Here is a 17,353-nt window from a genome sequence, read left to right on the forward strand (position 1 = left end):
CAAGCTATATAGCCGTGGTCTTGGCATTGTAGTTCCTGACGTTTTGCCAGCAGCTGTGACTGGCATCTTCAGAGGTGTAGCACCAAAAGACAGAGATCTCTCACTGAGATATCACCAAGTGGAAGCAAGATGGATATCACCAGTGGAAGCATTTACCCAACCAAATTTATTAAAATGGGAGAACGTGCACACCTATGAACAGCTGCTAGGAGAGGATGGAAAGCTAAAGTCAACAGAAGAGCTAAAAGAGCAGAACACAGAGACAGGATGGTGGCTAAAAGCGCAAATAGAATCCAGATTTACTAAAGATAAAACTCAGGGATTCTACATGGAACGATGCCCTTTCGATAAGCTGCTGCTAGAAACAAATGAAAAACTAATTAGAAAATTATATGCCTTCATAAAACAATTGAAGATAGAAGAGGAGGAACTAAAAGATTATACGGCAAAGTGGGAACAAAACCTGGGGTATGGAATAGACATGGAACAATGGGCACAGATATGGAGAATAAATATCAAAATAACAAAATCAGCCACCTTCAAAGAAAACCTATATAAAATGTTTTATAGGTGGTATGTTACACCAGAAAAATTAGCAAAGAGGTATCACGAAGTACCCAATAAATGCTGGAAGTGCAAAAAAGTGAAGAAATATTAGAAAGGAATACATGAATTGTTGCATGAGGCGCTAGAAGTGAATATACCTTTCAAACCGGAAATGTTCCTACTAAATATAATGCCGGATGAGATAAATAGGGAAAATAGATATTTGACACTTCACATAATAACAGCAGCAAGAATAGTATATGCCAGACACTGGAAAAATACAGATACATCAACAAAAGAAGAATTGACAGAGAAAATCTTAGAGACGGCAGAACTAGACACACTGACAGAATTAATAAAAGAAGAAAGTAGACATAATGGGAAACAAAAATGGACCCTGTTCTGTAGATGGATTGAACGAAAATATAAAATAGGGACTTAGGTGCACGCTAGCAAAATGCAATTAAATGGGGGGAGAAAAAAAGAAAAGAAGTATTAGAACTAAAAGAAGGTAGACTTACAATGGCAATAGCTTAGTGAAAGGTAATATAAATATGATGGAATTGTAGAGATGGAATGAACTGCATGGTATATAACATGTAACAAAAAAATGTAAGATTTCGACTGATTCTGTTATCAGAGTGAACTGGAACTAAAACCAATAAAGAATATATTACAAAAAATATAAATGTACAATTTTTAAAACAGTATGTACTCCAATGTCTGAACAAATACCAAATGGCACAGAAAAATAAAGGAAGGGTCCTAATACTACAGATGTCATATTTTTTTATTTAGAATATTTCAGTGCCACTTCTTCAGAGTCCTGCTCTGAAGCCAGAATTATTGCTATGAAGTTGTCTTATTACCATAAATTGATTAAGCATAAACAATGGAACGCATTGGTGGCACACCTACACACCTTGATTATATCTCTCCAAATGTTAATCCTATGCAAGTGCAAGAAATGCTTCTCAACCAAAAAAATGCCAATTGTTCAATGTTAATTAGGACAATTAAGTCAAACCTATTTGTCAAATTATAGAGTTTTGGATTAATGTAGACTGAAATGCATGAAAGAAACGATACTAACAATTATTGGCAGGCACTCATGAAGCTACAGCACTAATAATACATCACAGACATATGGAAAAACCAAAACTCTTTTTTAACTATGAAAATAAGCAAGCATGGAAAACAAATTGTAAATCTAAACTCTCCATTTATTAAAAAAATGAAATCTACAACATATTTCAACACAGTGCAACACCATCTGCTTTTATTGGCTACCAGCAGAAAGCAGATGGAATGGTTATCACACCAGAAGCGGCAACTATTTCGGCACTGCCAACTGGTGGTGAAACATAATTTAATTTACACTAACAATGTCAAGGAAAGGAAACCAACTAAAAAGCACAAGAAGGCTCAGTGAACCATCACACTACCCTTTTAATTTTTCAGATCAAACAAGCCATATGTGGACATCCAGAATGAGATAAATGAATATTTTTTTCAAAAAATAGCAATGTTAAGTGCATTTTAAGTAACAATAAATCCATCTCAGGAACACAGTAAAAGCCTGATTAAATCTAGACAGATTTACATTTAACAGTAACCATTTTTAGATCTAAAGAAAACATAAGATCACCACAGAAGAATTATTATGATGCTCCAATCCTTATATTAAAAAATAGTTAAGTGATGTCCTTCCACTATGTCCTGATCATTTCCCATTGTGGTAGCTGGACATTTCCTAAACTTATTTGTTGGTGGGTATCACAATCCGTATCAGAGAGTTTCAAAGCTTCAGTGCTATAAAAATGTTATTTGGTTGACACTTGGAGCTATTGTGATTCAGAACTGCCAGGTGCTGTTTATTCATGTAAATAATTTATATATTGCTTATTTCCTTGGACTCAAGGCAGCCAACAGTTGCAACAAGTTACAAGGAAAAAAAGCATCCCAAGTCCATGAATAAAGTAAAAACATCACAATGGTTAAAAACACAGAGATCTGTGACCTAGTGATGGCAAAGTCCTCCCCTTCTAACTACCTTCTGCTGCCAGTTTTTCAGTTATCATTTTGCTGTGGTTTTACAAACAAGGAATTGTAACATCTGGGCAAGGGTGAAGACTGTTGCCAATTCATGTTGCCCTTTAAACGCTCCTGCCACACAGAGCCACTGAAGAGAACAAGACAGCAGCAGGGGGTCATGCTAAGATCTGCAACCCAACAGCTGCAAACCCCTACTCATGCAACTGACAACTGCTGCCAGGTTTTTTCTGATGGCCATTTCCAGGGAACTATTGGAGGGTACAGGAAGATACTAGATGAGACCTATGAGTCATATTTGAAGAAGCCTTCAGTGAGGCAGGGGGTCAATTCATGTATTAATTACTCATAAACTACCTTGGAGACCAATCCAGGTGGAAAGGCAACATACAAACATTAAAAACCACTACCACAACCAGCAGCAAATTAATCAGATTGCTTCTATTGTTATCATTACGCAAAATAAATTGGCACTGTCGATTATTTATTTCCCACATGCTATAATTCCGCCCCCCCCCACCGTGTATAATGACAGCTTTCTACCTGAAGCACTAACTTTGCATCTACAAGTAGACTTCATTACTTTGAGAGAACAGTCAAACAAGCAATTTCCGACATGCATATCGGAGATGGAACTGCCCATCAAGGCATTTTCATGCGTTCTAAGTTTGAGTCTTCAGAGGAGGAACTTTTGTACTGGAGAGGGGAATGGAGGTGCAAAGCTGGCCAGTCTGTAGACTGAAGTACAGATTTTTCCATAGTATGCCCTCCAGTTTTAGACTGGAAACTGACCTGGGAGAGTTATCATCACCACTTGTTTTGACAGATTCCACAGGTTTGGCAGTGGAATTAGGAAGGCTGAAGCTATCTCCTAGTGACATTCATGTAGAAGTCAAGAACCATAATTAGAAACAAATGGACACTGGTTCCTTAGATGACTTGCTGGTACATGCTACATGGCCAGCCTACGAGTAGAAGGGGGCAAAAAGGGCAAATGCCAGGTTAGATTTTAGCTAGTCTTCTTCTTAGATTTCCACACCAACAGTCAGGTTGGGAGAGGGGGAATGTCTACTGCCAACAAGTAGTCTTACAGCTGTATCAGAGGCTCCCTTCTAGGCAAATGCCAAAATATCTGGGCTCTGTACACAATATAGTTGTGACTTATTTTGCACCAATCTGTGTGTCAGTTTCAGCCTGCAATCCTAATAACATTTTTTTGGGAATAAGCCCTGCTGAATAAATTACATTTGAGTAGAACTGCTTATGATTGCTTTCAGTATCCTTCTCATCCCAACTTGTTTCCCACTGCAGCACAAACAGAACTTGCCAAGTTAATAGGGCAAAAAAAAAAGGAATTTATTTCCCTCCTAAGGTCCACTGCAACATGTACTTTCCTGTTGCCCACTCTCCCATTATTGAGGTATCGTGCAAATCACTTGATCCAACATGTAGAAATGTGCACTTAAAGGACCGTCCCATCCTTAGCGATGTATAGTAAGAACTGATTGAGAAAATAGAATGCTTCAAAAATATTTTTTTCAAGTTCATACCAGTTCACATTCATCTATACTTTAGTTCACTACATTAAGCAGCAGCCCCTGAGAACCGACTGCAGTACACAAGAGCTGATGCATATGCATACACACCTCCATTGTCTATCGCCAACATTTCTGTTAACTAAATATAATTTCCCACTTTTGGAAGTGATTAATGTATAGAAAATTGACGTGGTGCCAATCTCAACATATCTAGGCTCCAGCACATTATTTTTATTCTATTTATTCCACTTTTATCCCATCCTTCCCTTCAAGTAGTTTACTTTGTACTCCCTCCATTTTATCCTAACAAGCCTGAGAGTTTGGTTAGGCTGTGACAGAATGACTGTCCAAGGTCACACTGCGAATTGTATGGCAGAAAGGGATTTTACCTTGGCTTACCCAGATCCTAATGAGGACATAACACTAACACGGTACGAAAAAGTGCAATGGCTGATCATGCCTAAAATCAGTTAAAGACTAGTGGCTCATCCTAAGACATGTGGCACCAGATGAGTGCTAGGTTCTTGTCATGGGGCAGTTACAATGCCTATCCACTTCCAGAAGATACATTCCTTCTGAGAATAGCAGGATTTTCTTAGTCGTTATCCTACAAGCGAAGAAAGTGAGGCCTGGGATAGAGGAACTGTGGGCACCAAGGAAACTTGTTTACTCCTTGGAATGTGCATACACAGATTATATTGAAGATTTATTGATCAAAGATCCAGTCATAGGATCCCTACTCTGCCCAAACCCCTCACTGTCTCAGGGCACTGAGACCATCTGAGACAGGCTGAATATCTCCTTGGACAACGTGTCTTTTCAATATCCCAATTCTTATCTTATCTTATGCAGTGACCTAACTGCCAGAATTAGTCCAGGAGTATCAGATTCCATGAGGTGTGTTGGTGACCTGACTGTGGAGCAAGCTATTCTTTTAAACCAGAAGTCAATGGATCTTGTCATCAACAAATTGGGTTTGAGAATGGTAGAATTATTATCCTTCCACAAGCTGCACATCCTGGAAGGCACTAAGTCTGACATCTCAGGGGACACATTTACATATCTTTCTTCCCAAGGTACAAGTACAATAGATTATATTGTAGTCTCGTTTTCACTCTTATCCTATATGCATGATTTTGAGGTTGGAAATAGGTTTGAAAGTGATCATTACTCCCTAATCTTAGCACTTGATTTTGAAGATATTTTTCTTAGCTCAGCATGTGATCCATTAGCAGGATTCCAACCTAATGTAAGGAGGACTAAATGGTTCTCATACTTGCATACTACTCTTGCCCAGAATCTGATAGATGGAACTTTCGAGTCTCTCCATCAAGAAGTAAGATTTCATCACTATCACAGCACAGACCTTCAAATCAGCTCTAAGTCTTTCCTTCATTGCCATTCAAGTCTTCCCTGCTTGCTATTAACCACTTAGCTAACAGCCCATTCCTGGAATTTAATTCTGGAAGTTGGAGCTACACCATTGCTAACTACCAAGATAACCCCATATTCCAGGAGTGAGCTACAGTTTGAGAAAACAGTCGCCTAAAGAATCTTTCCATATATATTCTGTATACTTTTGCATATTGCTCTACAAGTAATACTTTCTTTCTGATACAGACCAATAGCTCTCTTATAAGGTGTCATAGTTTGCCTTGACAGTCAAGAAAATGTGGGCTGATGCTATGTCTAAAGGCTGAAATACCCACTTCAATTCTAGCAGAATGGAATTCCCGTAACAAGAACAGTGTTAGTCCATGCTTGGGCCCACTAATTTTACCCATAATTGGTTCCAGTCAACTGAATTGAAGGATGAGGTTAGATTGACAAATGCCATGAACAAGAATTTGGTTGGACCCTTAGTGCTCTATTGAGCCAACTGATAAACAGGCAGGTTATGGTCAATGGTTCCTAACCCTTTCCTGAACATTGATTCAGGGTTCAGGAAGACGTGTACTAAGGCAACGCTCTGGTCCACTGGAGCTCAAGAATCATTTTGAGGTGCTTGAGATGGTGATGGAAACGAGAGTGGAACGAGAACCACAAAAACCTGGAAGGGAGTGAAGAGGGCATGGGGCCACACAGAAGTGGAAGAAAACGGAAGGTGGTGGTCTTCAGAGACTCTCTGCTCAGGGGTATGGAACATCATGTGTCCAGGCAAGATCCCCTTCTCCGAGAGATATGTTCCTTGCCGGAAGCCAGAATTCAGGATATTACAGACCGACTGCCGAAACTGATCAGACCGACTGATCAGTACCCATTTGTGCTGGTTCACGTGGGAACTAATGACACGGCCGCGAATACCATTGCAAGAATTAAAGAGGACTATGAAGCTCTTGGAAGGCAGTTGAAGACAATGGGGGCACAGGTAGTATTCTCTTCTAACCCTGTCAAAGGAAGAGGAATGCAAAGGGAGCAGATCATACTCGAGGTGAATCATTGGCTGATGTGGTGGTGCCGGCAGGAGCGCTTTGGGTTTTGGGGTCATAGGATAAATTTCCTTAGTGAAAGCCGTCTAGCACATGATGGGCTTCATCTCTCAAGGTCAGGGAAGAAAATGTTTGGAAAGAACCTGGAAAGCTTCATCAGGAGAGCTTTAAACTGATGTCGCAAGGGGAAGGGGACAATCAACAAGGGGATTTCAATGAAGAAGTGATAACAGCGGGGGGCCACCTGAGTAGGACAGAGCAAACAAAGGTACAAGTGCCTATATAACAATGTCCAAAGTATGGGTAATAAAAAGGAAGAGCTTGAGCTTCTCTTGCAAACAGAGGGCTGCGATATAGTAGGAATTACTGAGACTTGGCAGGATGATTCCTAAGACTGGAATGTGGTGGTGGATGGGTACAAGTTGTTCAAGAAAAACCAGAAGGGTAGAAGAGGAGGTGGCATTGTATGCGAGGAGAGGGCTTGACTGTCAGCAAGTTTTGGAGAATGTGGTTGACAGCCCGGTGGAAAGTATATGGGTGGAAATAAGAGGAGGAAAAACAAAGGGTATTGTTGTTGGGAGTCTGCTACAGACCGCTTGACCAGGGAGAGGAAATGGATGCTGCCCTCCTTGAACAGATTGGTAGAGTATCCAGACATCAGAACCTTATAATTATGGGTGACTTCAACTTCGCTGATGTGTGCTGGGAGACGAGCTCAGCAAAGCGACAATAATCACGCAAATTCCTGACCTGCCTGGCCGGTAACTTCCTTTTTCAAATGGTGAAGGAAGCTACCAGGGGCTTGGCTGTACTAGACTTAATATTAACCAACAGAGAAGAATTGGTAGATGGGGTGAAGGTGGTGGGGACCTTAGGGGGAAGTGACCATGTCCTCCTTGAATTCCAGTTGCTGTGGGAGGCCAAGGAAATTCGTAGCCAGACTCATAGGTTAGATTTTCATAGGGCTGACTTCAATGAACTCAGAGGCCTGATGAGAGTCATTCCGTGGGGGTCTGCGCTAGAAGGGAAAGGAGTGAGTGAAGGGTGGGCTCTTCTCAAACATGAGCTTTTGCAAGCTCAAGCCCTCACTATTCCAGCAAGACGGAAACATGGTAAGGGCTCCAAGAAACTGATGTGGGTGAACAGAGAGCTACAGAATAAGCTAAGAAAAACTTCTACAGATATGTGAGAAGCAAATGCAAGCTTAAAGAAGCTGTTGGGGTAATTCTGTTATTTGAACCTAGGGTGGGAAACTGAGAACAGGAGGTGTTTGTTCCTATTGTACTCTCTCCTGAGTCTGGGAGCCTGCCTGACCATGAGAAGTCCATTAATCACACAGCCTGTTTTCGTACTTGCAGAGTTAGAGGAGTGTTAGGAGAAAGGGGAACCTATTTCTGCTTGGTCCTTGTCTGTAGCTGCCAGTCCTAGTAAGGATGGCATAAGTGTATAATACTGGCATCTTATCAATAAAGAACTTTTACTCCTGAAGTGAAGTCTCTTGAGAGGTGCCTGGCATCCTTACAAAAAGCTTGGCCAGAATGGATGAGCACCAATCAGAGAAAAGCTTATACATCTCTGGGGGAATCAGATCTTTACCAGAGGATTTGCCAAAGGAAAGAAAAGCAATAAGATCTCTCATCTCAGTCTCTGAAACAGGAGGCCATTGTGGCAAGGGAGATGTAGCCACAGGCCAGGAGACTGAGTCCAAAACAGAGATACCAAAAATCTGACTATAGTGTGCATGCCAATTTTGTGCAGAAATTTGTGCTTCTCAGTCAAACCACCCCTTTCCTAGGAATGAGGTGATTTTAAGGGGTTTATTGTTAATATTGTTAATAAAGGTTTGAGATGTTGGTTTATAGTCTCAAAGCAGGTAATGGCATCAGAGACATCACTCAGAAGTTCTCTGCTGCATCTATGTGACATCGTCAAGCTGTGCTGCTTGTCAAATAACATTGCATTTTCTCGATAACATTTTTATGTACTGGTTGCAGCTATTTTCCTCTAATTTATATTACTAGCCCAACTGAAACTGAAATCAACTTCCCTGCTAAAGCTCATCAGCCTGATTTCTGCTCACCATTTAGATGTTAGCTTTAGGGCCATCGTTTCAGCACCTGGTACTTTTATATTTCTTTTTAATTAAACCCAGATGTAATTAATTAAAACTTGCATCAGGAAAAGTTTGACCGTGTGTGTGTCTGTGAATGCACACACGTGCTTTAATCTCCAATTGCCCTGGGGATGACATCCTAAAGATAGTCTCTAAGTTCTATCTTACATGACATCTTACTGCAGATAAAGGGAATATATCCAAAATCTCCTAATTTCTTCAAAATAGAAAGCAATCCCTCTTCCTCATTCATGAGCTTTCTACCCATTGGTGGAGTTGTTGTTACACAGTTTGTTTACAAACATGCGTGGGGGAAGCATCAGTAACAGAACACTAACAAACAGTACAGCTTTTGTAAGGAAACTGAAAGGTCAGTTTAGCTAAGAACAATGTAATAAAACTTGAGACAAGAGGAATTGCTGGCAGTCAAGGAACCTAAGGGATAAGTTGTTTGATGTACTGAGATTCATGGGAGGTGAAGGACAAGTTAGTAGTGGAGAAATAGAGGAGATAGACATAGTTTAAAGCAGGGGTCTTGAGGAAAGGGTAGTGTTTGAAACTTTTTATTATTTCAAACAACACACATTTGAGAATTTTTAAAATGAGACATCCAATAGATTTGAAATCAACTACTTATTTTAGGTATTACATTCCAAACTCATCTTTCAGTGCTCAGATATCACCAGTAACTTACAATGCTTTTTTAAAAAAAAAACAGCACTGTTGAATTTAAAATGGTATCGTTAAGAGCAGACTAAAGCTTAGCTGTCATTTTCTGAAAGCTTCTTTTCCTATAACAAAAAAGGGCTTTTGCTCTGTTTTAAATGCCTGAATACTGGTTATTTGGAAAAATCCTGTGCCACCTCTGCAGGGAGCCTGCCTAATTCTAAATATCTGCAGGCCCCCAAAGTGGCAAGTTTTCCTGGTAGTAGTAGTATTCATTGATAGGGCCAAAGGCCATTACAATTAGAACATAAAAGGAACTTAAGCAAATGACAACTAAACATTTAAGTGGCGAAAGCGCATAAAAATACATTAAAAACACTAAAGCACGTTCTCTATGCCGTGATAGTGATGAAACCTTACTTCTCTGCTACCACTGCATCTACATGATATCATCAAGCTGAGACTTCTTCTTGGCCCTTCTTTAGTGGACCTTGGGTGACCTGCTGTAACAATTTTGCCAAGATCTTTGCAGATAAACACTGCTCCAATTATGACTTTCAGCATCAAAAGAAGCAGAACCCACCTCTTCTTCTAGTTAGATTTTATTGGATCATTTCAATAACTGACCCTCAAAAGTCCAGGCCGATTACATGATTCTTTTCACTCTACAACACATCTGATCAACTGACATCCATCCTGATCAGCACTGAAGAGCCAGGAGAAAACAACAGTTTTTCAGTGTGTGGTCACAGTCCCAGTTAATCTGCAAGAGTCAATAGTAAAACTGCTGCTTAAAATCTTCACATGATAACTGAGAAACTACAGGAGGAATTATGCTTCTATTTTTGGCCAAGTTGGGTTTAGATGCGGTTGCATTGCCCCTCAAGAAGACATCTTAGGAGGTGCTTCTGGATGCAGTGCTCCTTCTGGTTCTCAAGCAGAGGCTGCAATTAGGCTCACATTCTGTCAAGCTTCAACTAATCCTTTCTGTAAAAGAAGTATCTTGCCACTGTTGCACAGGCTCTCATTTGGACTAATGTAATACACTTTTTGATAAGCTGTGCACTAATATGATGGGTATGAGTAAGAATCAACAATACTCCAATGAAGCCCCACTGGTTCCCAGTGCTCCATGACACTTGTTCTTATCTATAGTCATACACCACATGAGCCAGGATACTAAGGAAATGCCTACTCACATACGTGCTTGCCTGTACAGTAATGTAATTGCCTGACTCACTTATGAATCTCTGCTGTGGGTTCCACCATTTTCAGAGATGAAATTGCCTTCACTAATCAAGAGATTCTCTACTGGGGTGCCATATTTATATGGAATTCACAACACCATCTGAGATTCATCAAATTTGAAAGCTTGGCCTATTCAGATACTGTTGCTTTTTTTGGACACAGGCTTTTAACCTGTGTGATAGAGTTAAACTTATTATATTATATCTCTGCTGTTAAGATGAAAGTTTCAGATTCAATTTGGGGTTCTTTTATTTATTGTTCTTTTTAAATACTGTTCCCAGCTCTGAAAACTCATTTGAGCTTAATGGCAGATTACATATGCTCAAATATACACAAGTCACCCACTGCTTTAACTCAGTAAAGCATTGTGCACAATAGTGCCTTTATATGAAGAGAGAAAACACCTCCATAAAGTCTGAAGGGAAAACCAAGAAATATCTTTAATGGCCAGAACTATTAAAGTAAACTTTAATCTTTCTAAAATTATCAATATATTTACTGTGATCATAGGCACAACACCAGATGTCAACGGTGACATACTACTATATTGTGAATCTCAGCCGCCTTGGCTTCTTGAATTCTGTCCAAGTTGCATGGCTCTGGCTGCTGTGCCAGGCCCAGCTGTGTGGCAGAGAACCCCCAACAACTTGCAAGCAGCACCTCACATCTCCCTTCCCACACTATTTCCTATTTTTCACCTCCTAGCAACCCCCATAACCTCTCCCTTTTCCTTGCTTCCTTCTCCCCTTCTCACCCACCAACCTTTTATTCTCCCCTCCTTCAGCTATATTTATTTATTATTTGCTTTATTTCTCCACAATGGGGATCCAAAGCAGCTTACATAATTCTTTTCACCTCCATTTCATCCTCACAATAATCCTGTGAGGTAGATTAGACTGAGAATGTGCTGGCTGAAGGTCACTGAATGAGCTTCCATGGCAGAGTGATAATTCGAACATGGATCTCCCAGATTCTAGTTTGAAAGTTTATCCACTATACCACACTGGCTTTCATTTGGTGGTTGCTGTTGAATGGTAGCAAGAAGCTGGGTCTGGGTGAGTCACAGAACTATCAAGTCATCCAGTGGTTGCTGGTAGGCCTGGTTCCAACGAGTCCTCTTTCAAAGGCCAAAGTGCCCTGGAAAGGGCCCTGCACCCTTACCCCATCTTTTCCTCACAGAAACTAAGATTTCAGCTGGCAAAATTATTTTGGTTGCTTAGCAATGGGCACAGAGGGCATTTGTTTCTTAAAGCTACAGGTGCTGCTTCTATTGTTTTGGGGAGGTGGGGTTAATGTTCTTGGGTTTTTTTAGATTTTTTATTTTTATTGTGAAAAAGTTAAAAGATAGAGTAAAAGAAGGAAAATAAAAAATAACAAAAACACAACAACAAAGAGCCAACAGTGGCCTACATATCAATCTTCTTGATATACCCGCTCCTTATTCTTAAAAATCAAACCTACAAATCATTAATTCATTTTTCTTTGTCTCTTGCAGATAGTCCATAAAGTATGTCCCATTTGCCATGAATATAGAGAGAGTTTTGTCTTTAATTAATGCTGTAAATCTGGCCATCCCAGCTAAGTCCATCATCTTTCCCGTCTGCCCCCAGGGTTTTTTTTTAAAAAAAAAGTTCAGATTTTTCTAGGACTTTTTTCTTAAATTCAGTCTCTGGCTTTAAGTTGAAAATTAGATATATTGATACTTTAGTCAATGTCCCCTCCTAAGCATGTATACATTCTTCATATAATTCTACTCTACACAATCAAGTGCAACAGAGATGAGTCAAGTGTATTCTCTGACAATTTTCAATCACTGTATGTTCAAATACTCAATTACTTTGGATCTATCCAGTGTTTGTCTTTAGGAAAGGACTGTCTTAAAGCCAAACTAAATTAAATCTAACATTAAAATGTTTCATTGTAAATATTCATTATTAATGTAAATAGGGCTTTTACTAATGATGCCACTAAAGAGCAAAAATATATTGCAGAAACAGTTTGGGGGAAAGACAGTAGGTGGCACACTTGAACAGTTCTAGCAAGAGCAGGATACCTCCTTCCTTGAACAACTTTCTTCATATTGGGACCAATCCAAAATTTTAGAATTTTATTTCAGTTTTGAAGAAAAATGGCCAGAACAAAAAAAAAATCTTGTTCCCATAACATGTCCTAAGTAAGCTAACAATGAAATATCACTATTGACTAGATTTTAATGATTTCTACGCTGAGGCTGAAATAAAGTTATAAGAAATAATAAAGTATTTGAGAGAATAAAATAAGTAGTACAAAAGAAATTAAGCAAAATGGTAGAAAACAGTAGATTGCAATTCAATCTGAGTAACAATTTAACTGAATGAACTGAATAAATAAACTGAATATAATCAAGAACAACATAAGACTGTCAAGTCCTGAATAGTAACTCAGCCACGCTATTTCTTTATTATCCTGGAGTGCACTGCAGCTGCCCCAGGCGAGCAATGAACGTGGCTTCCATGCATCCACAGGGCTGGGTGTAACATGCTTTTCTGGCTTTTAGTCATTGGAAAGAAAGTGCTAAAAGATCATCTGATGGACCCTATAATCCTATGCTCTAACAGAGCTGCTCTAAGATGGTAAGTACGCATCTTCCTCAGTCGGTGCATGGGCTTTTTAGTTGCTGCCCTAACTTTATAAAACAGCTTGCCAGGGAAATGAAGATGACACCTTCCATATCAGTATTTTAAATAAAGATGTAAGGTAATGCTGTTTCAGAAGGCAATTTGTTGTTTTAGATGCTGATGTTCTTGTTTCTCTATGGTTGTTTGCTCCAGACTGTAGGATTTTAATGATGTATTAGTTTAACTTGTTTGGTGCCTTGCAGGCATATGCTTGCAAGCTGTCTTGCCATCTTCAGGAGAAAGGTGAAACAGAAATATGTTAAGGACAATAAAGTAAGATGAGCTGCCTTATACTGTTTTGTCTGCCTGGAGAAACCCAGCAGCACTATGTTCTCTATCTGAACCCCACCCATCATTATGGCTTCAGGTACAGGAGGAAGACAGCACAAGGCTGGCAGCTGCCATACCACGTGAGGTGGGAACCCATGGGTTTCAGTGACCATTTCTATGACTTTTTACCAAACATGCTTTGAACTGAAAAGTGTGTCTGTACTCAAATATCTATGCGCCATTTGGGGTTAGATCCTTGCAACATAAATTCATCTAAATTCATATCTAGCTAGGACCAGTACAAAGTGTAACTGAACTGTATCATGACAGGGTTTTTTGTTGGTAGAAATAAATGTATAGATGTTATACTACACACTTGACAAATAACTGTACTCATTCATAGGAGTTCTTTTAAAGCAGAGAAACTGAAGTTGCTTTTTCCAGCATATTATTCCCTCTTACTTCTTGAACTGTAACACAGAATACTGTCAAACATTAATAAAGGCAATAGAAGGCAGTGCTACACACAGAACATTTTCTATAAAACAGAACTTAATCACCCACAGCAGGCCATAGCCTACACAGAGAAGGTTAATCTTGTCAAGGCGGCAAACCACATACACATCCCAGAACAAGGGATTTAAGTGACTTAAGTTTATTGTCTAGCTTTGACAAGCAACTGTAGCAAGACCTCATTAAAAATAGATTAGTTATAGCATACAGAACATATTGTCACAAGACAAAATTACTAAATAAATAAAAAAAACCCCACACACCTTGCCTCTGAGAATTAGAACCAAGTCTAGAAGTGTCAAATAATTTGGCATCACACATGAGGTAGCAAATATTACCCTAAAATTAAATGATTCAGGGAGATGTATCAACTACTTGCGTGGGTGAGTATTCTGAAATCCATTTTGATAAATATATTTACACCACACAGAAATGATCTGTTTCTTCAGAGAAAAAAATCATGAAGCCATGAAGTACTTGGCCATGAACACTGGAAAAAATAGCTAATAAATAAGATATTGAAAGTCTTCTGCATTCACAAGAGAAATAAATGTGCGTCCAGGTCCACCTAACATTACCCTCACATGTGACCATCTCAGAGTATACCTCAGTCAATGGTCCTTATTTGAAAAGGATTACCTCATCAAAAACTCTTTCCATGTGGAATGTTTATTTGACCCGGACATCCAAGATAATTGATTCAAAAGGAATAGCTTTTCTGAATGTCAGCACTTAAAATTACGATATATGCCTACTCCAGTAGACAGTGTCTCTCTGTTGAAGTAAAACTTTAAAAAACTATACTGTGACATAATCATCCCAAAACATGAAGGGCATATGCGTGGAACATGATTAAAACAAAATGGTTTTATATTCTTATGCATCCTCTTTTGCATTCAAAATATCTCTCCACTAAAATTAAAACAATTGAACTAGGTACACAGGAAATGGCAGGATACAAATATTTAAATAAATATATTCATTTTTAATATAATAAATCTTTAACACTGAAGTTCCTGGTGCTTTTAGAATCCTGAGTTTAAATGAGAAGACAGTATTTCTGACTCAGCAGTCATTTACCGTGTTTCTGATAGGAATTTTCTTTGGTTCTGGGGGTACATCCTGTGGAACAAATTTCACTGGCTCCTTGATCTGCCTCCTTGATCGCTTAGTACCATCTGGCAAAGTTTCCATGGCAATGTCTGTTTCCATGTCACTGCTACCTGCTTGGTCACACTCTGAACACTGCCTGGAAGCACAGAAAAATTCACAATGAAGACAACAGATATCACAGAAAAAGAATTGCATGCAGCCTTGAAAAAACAAAATCCAAAGACCCAAACGCTTTCACTACAATGCAAAACATTTTCAAATAAAAAAGAGGTGAACAGGAAGAATGCGTAAGGTTTTGCTATTTTTCCAAAGCAGCACCCCCCGCCCTTCCATATTCAGCTTTTTAAGCTCAGAGATTTAAAAGAAGTTTGAAATGCAGCGTTATAATGGGAAGGACATCTGTACAGAAAAACAGCTTAACCCTGTGCCGTAAAGTTGTATACTTGGGTTTAGTCTGTGTATGTGAAAAGGGTCTCTGGAACAAGGCCCAAACTAGGTTGCTCAAAATCCCTCCCCCCTTTTTACACCCATAAAAAGGAAATTCAGAACTAAAAATTACTTAAACACTGTTTGTGTGTGTGTTTATATATCCTTACTATTTTATTAGCTGCAGCTGTTTCTAATCCCATGCTAAATTTACATTTGCTCGCTGGAGAACTGACAAGGGAAAAGTCACCTCTGGGAGGGGGGTGGGAATCAATTCATTGCTTAAAAGATGGTAGGTGACCAAATTCAAAGAAAATAATGGATTTTTTTTATCCTTAAAAAGTATGGGAAGTCATTCAATCCAGAGTCTGCTAAAAGAAAGGTAGAAGATAGCAATGACTGTCAACTTTTTAGTCATACAGTGTTTATGAAGGCTTATCAATGAAATTTTCTGAGCTTGGGCATTTTATAGAGGATTAGACTACTGCCTATAAAAATCAAAGAGTCAATAAAAATGCCCACACTCAGAAAATTTCACTGGGGAAATAACACCAACAGTAGAATCAGTACATGCTTAAGATGTCATGTGCAAGGGAGGGGAGGAGAAGGGTGTTTGGGCTGCAGGTTGGGTTGCTGTAGCAACTTAAGATGCCATGCAAAGACATAGTGGTAACAGCCACCTAAAACGAGGATATGGAGAGGCTAGAACTGTGTACAGTTCTCCACCAGCCTGTTTTTTCACCCTAACTTCATCATGCCATATAAGGCTGGAAATGTGAATAGGCAGAAGGGAGGAACATAGTAGGAAAACAGGAAAAGTGGATGGAGGGAGGGAAGAGCAAACAGGCCGTGAAAAGGAGCCATCAAGCAAGCAGACTGGCAGGGGGGAAGCAAGGGGAAAAGGGACAGAAGAGTGGGCAGACAGGAAGAAATAAAAACTGGGTGAAGGTGGGAAGATAGAGTAAGATGACACTGGCACCCTTTGGGAGTTGGTTTCCCTCGCGCTCGTTTGCTGATCCCTCTCTTGTGTTAGCATTAATACATGTGTCTTCAAGTCAATTTCAAAGCTTGAAAAGTGATTTTTAAATAAAGGTTTCTTTTTTCCTACTTTTTTCGGTTGTAAATTTAAGCGTTTTTACTCTCTTCAATACAAGATTGTTTTAATCACAAGTGTACCATCCTCAGGTGCAGATCCAACAAGATAGAGTTACTTAAGTTGGAGGAAGGCTCCAAACTTCACCCAGTAGAGTGGTAGGGACAGGATCTACACCACCACCTTGGAAATTCAATTGGGCAACAAACTCCACAAGAACAGTCTTGAGAACCTCTGGCCACTTGTACTGTTAATGTCAAACTAAATTCCATTAATAGTAAAATGAAGGGAAAGTTATAACTTGATGCTTCATGAATAATATGAATTACCAATAGAGCTAACTAACAGCTTAACAGAATAAACATCTGAAATAGCAAGCTTTATACAATCGGGAAACATTCTTTTGAACTACTTATTTCTAACAAGGGCTGTTCTATATCCTTCCCCCATATCTTGAAATGAATATACCAAGACATATCTAAAGATGAAAAGGATGCAATCAATAAGGCACTTTCTTCTGTTACAATTTTATTCCACTGAATATACCCTAGTTAAATTAAAAGTGAAAGCCACATTTGGAATCAGAAGTGTAGCTGATGCATGAAATTCATGACACAGACTAGCCAGTTTTTTAAAAGAAAAAGCCTTGCTACCTCCCTGACCTACTATCACAGAGATGTATAGTTTAC

The 17,353-nt window shown here is 39.2% G+C and overlaps 1 protein-coding gene across 9 annotated transcripts in view; it reads right to left on the bottom strand.

The window, feature by feature from the left end:
* Positions 1-17,353, bottom strand: part of PHF14 (PHD finger protein 14) — a 175,027-nt gene that overhangs the window by 105,749 nt on the left and 51,925 nt on the right. For 8 of the 9 annotated variants that reach the window (XR_008597838.1, XR_008597839.1, XR_008597840.1 and 5 more), the window contains exon 14: positions 15,113-15,281. Coding sequence is in view for 6 of the 9 variants with exons in the window: in XM_054991576.1 (XP_054847551.1) it covers positions 15,113-15,281 (169 nt within the window). In the remaining 3 variants the exon portion in view is untranslated. The remainder of the gene's footprint in view (positions 1-15,112; positions 15,282-17,353) is intronic. The other variant, XM_054991575.1, reaches the window with a different exon arrangement.

This window comes from Eublepharis macularius, chromosome 11 (genome assembly GCF_028583425.1).
Source record: "Eublepharis macularius isolate TG4126 chromosome 11, MPM_Emac_v1.0, whole genome shotgun sequence".
NCBI classification, from domain to species: Eukaryota; Metazoa; Chordata; class Lepidosauria; order Squamata; family Eublepharidae; genus Eublepharis; species Eublepharis macularius.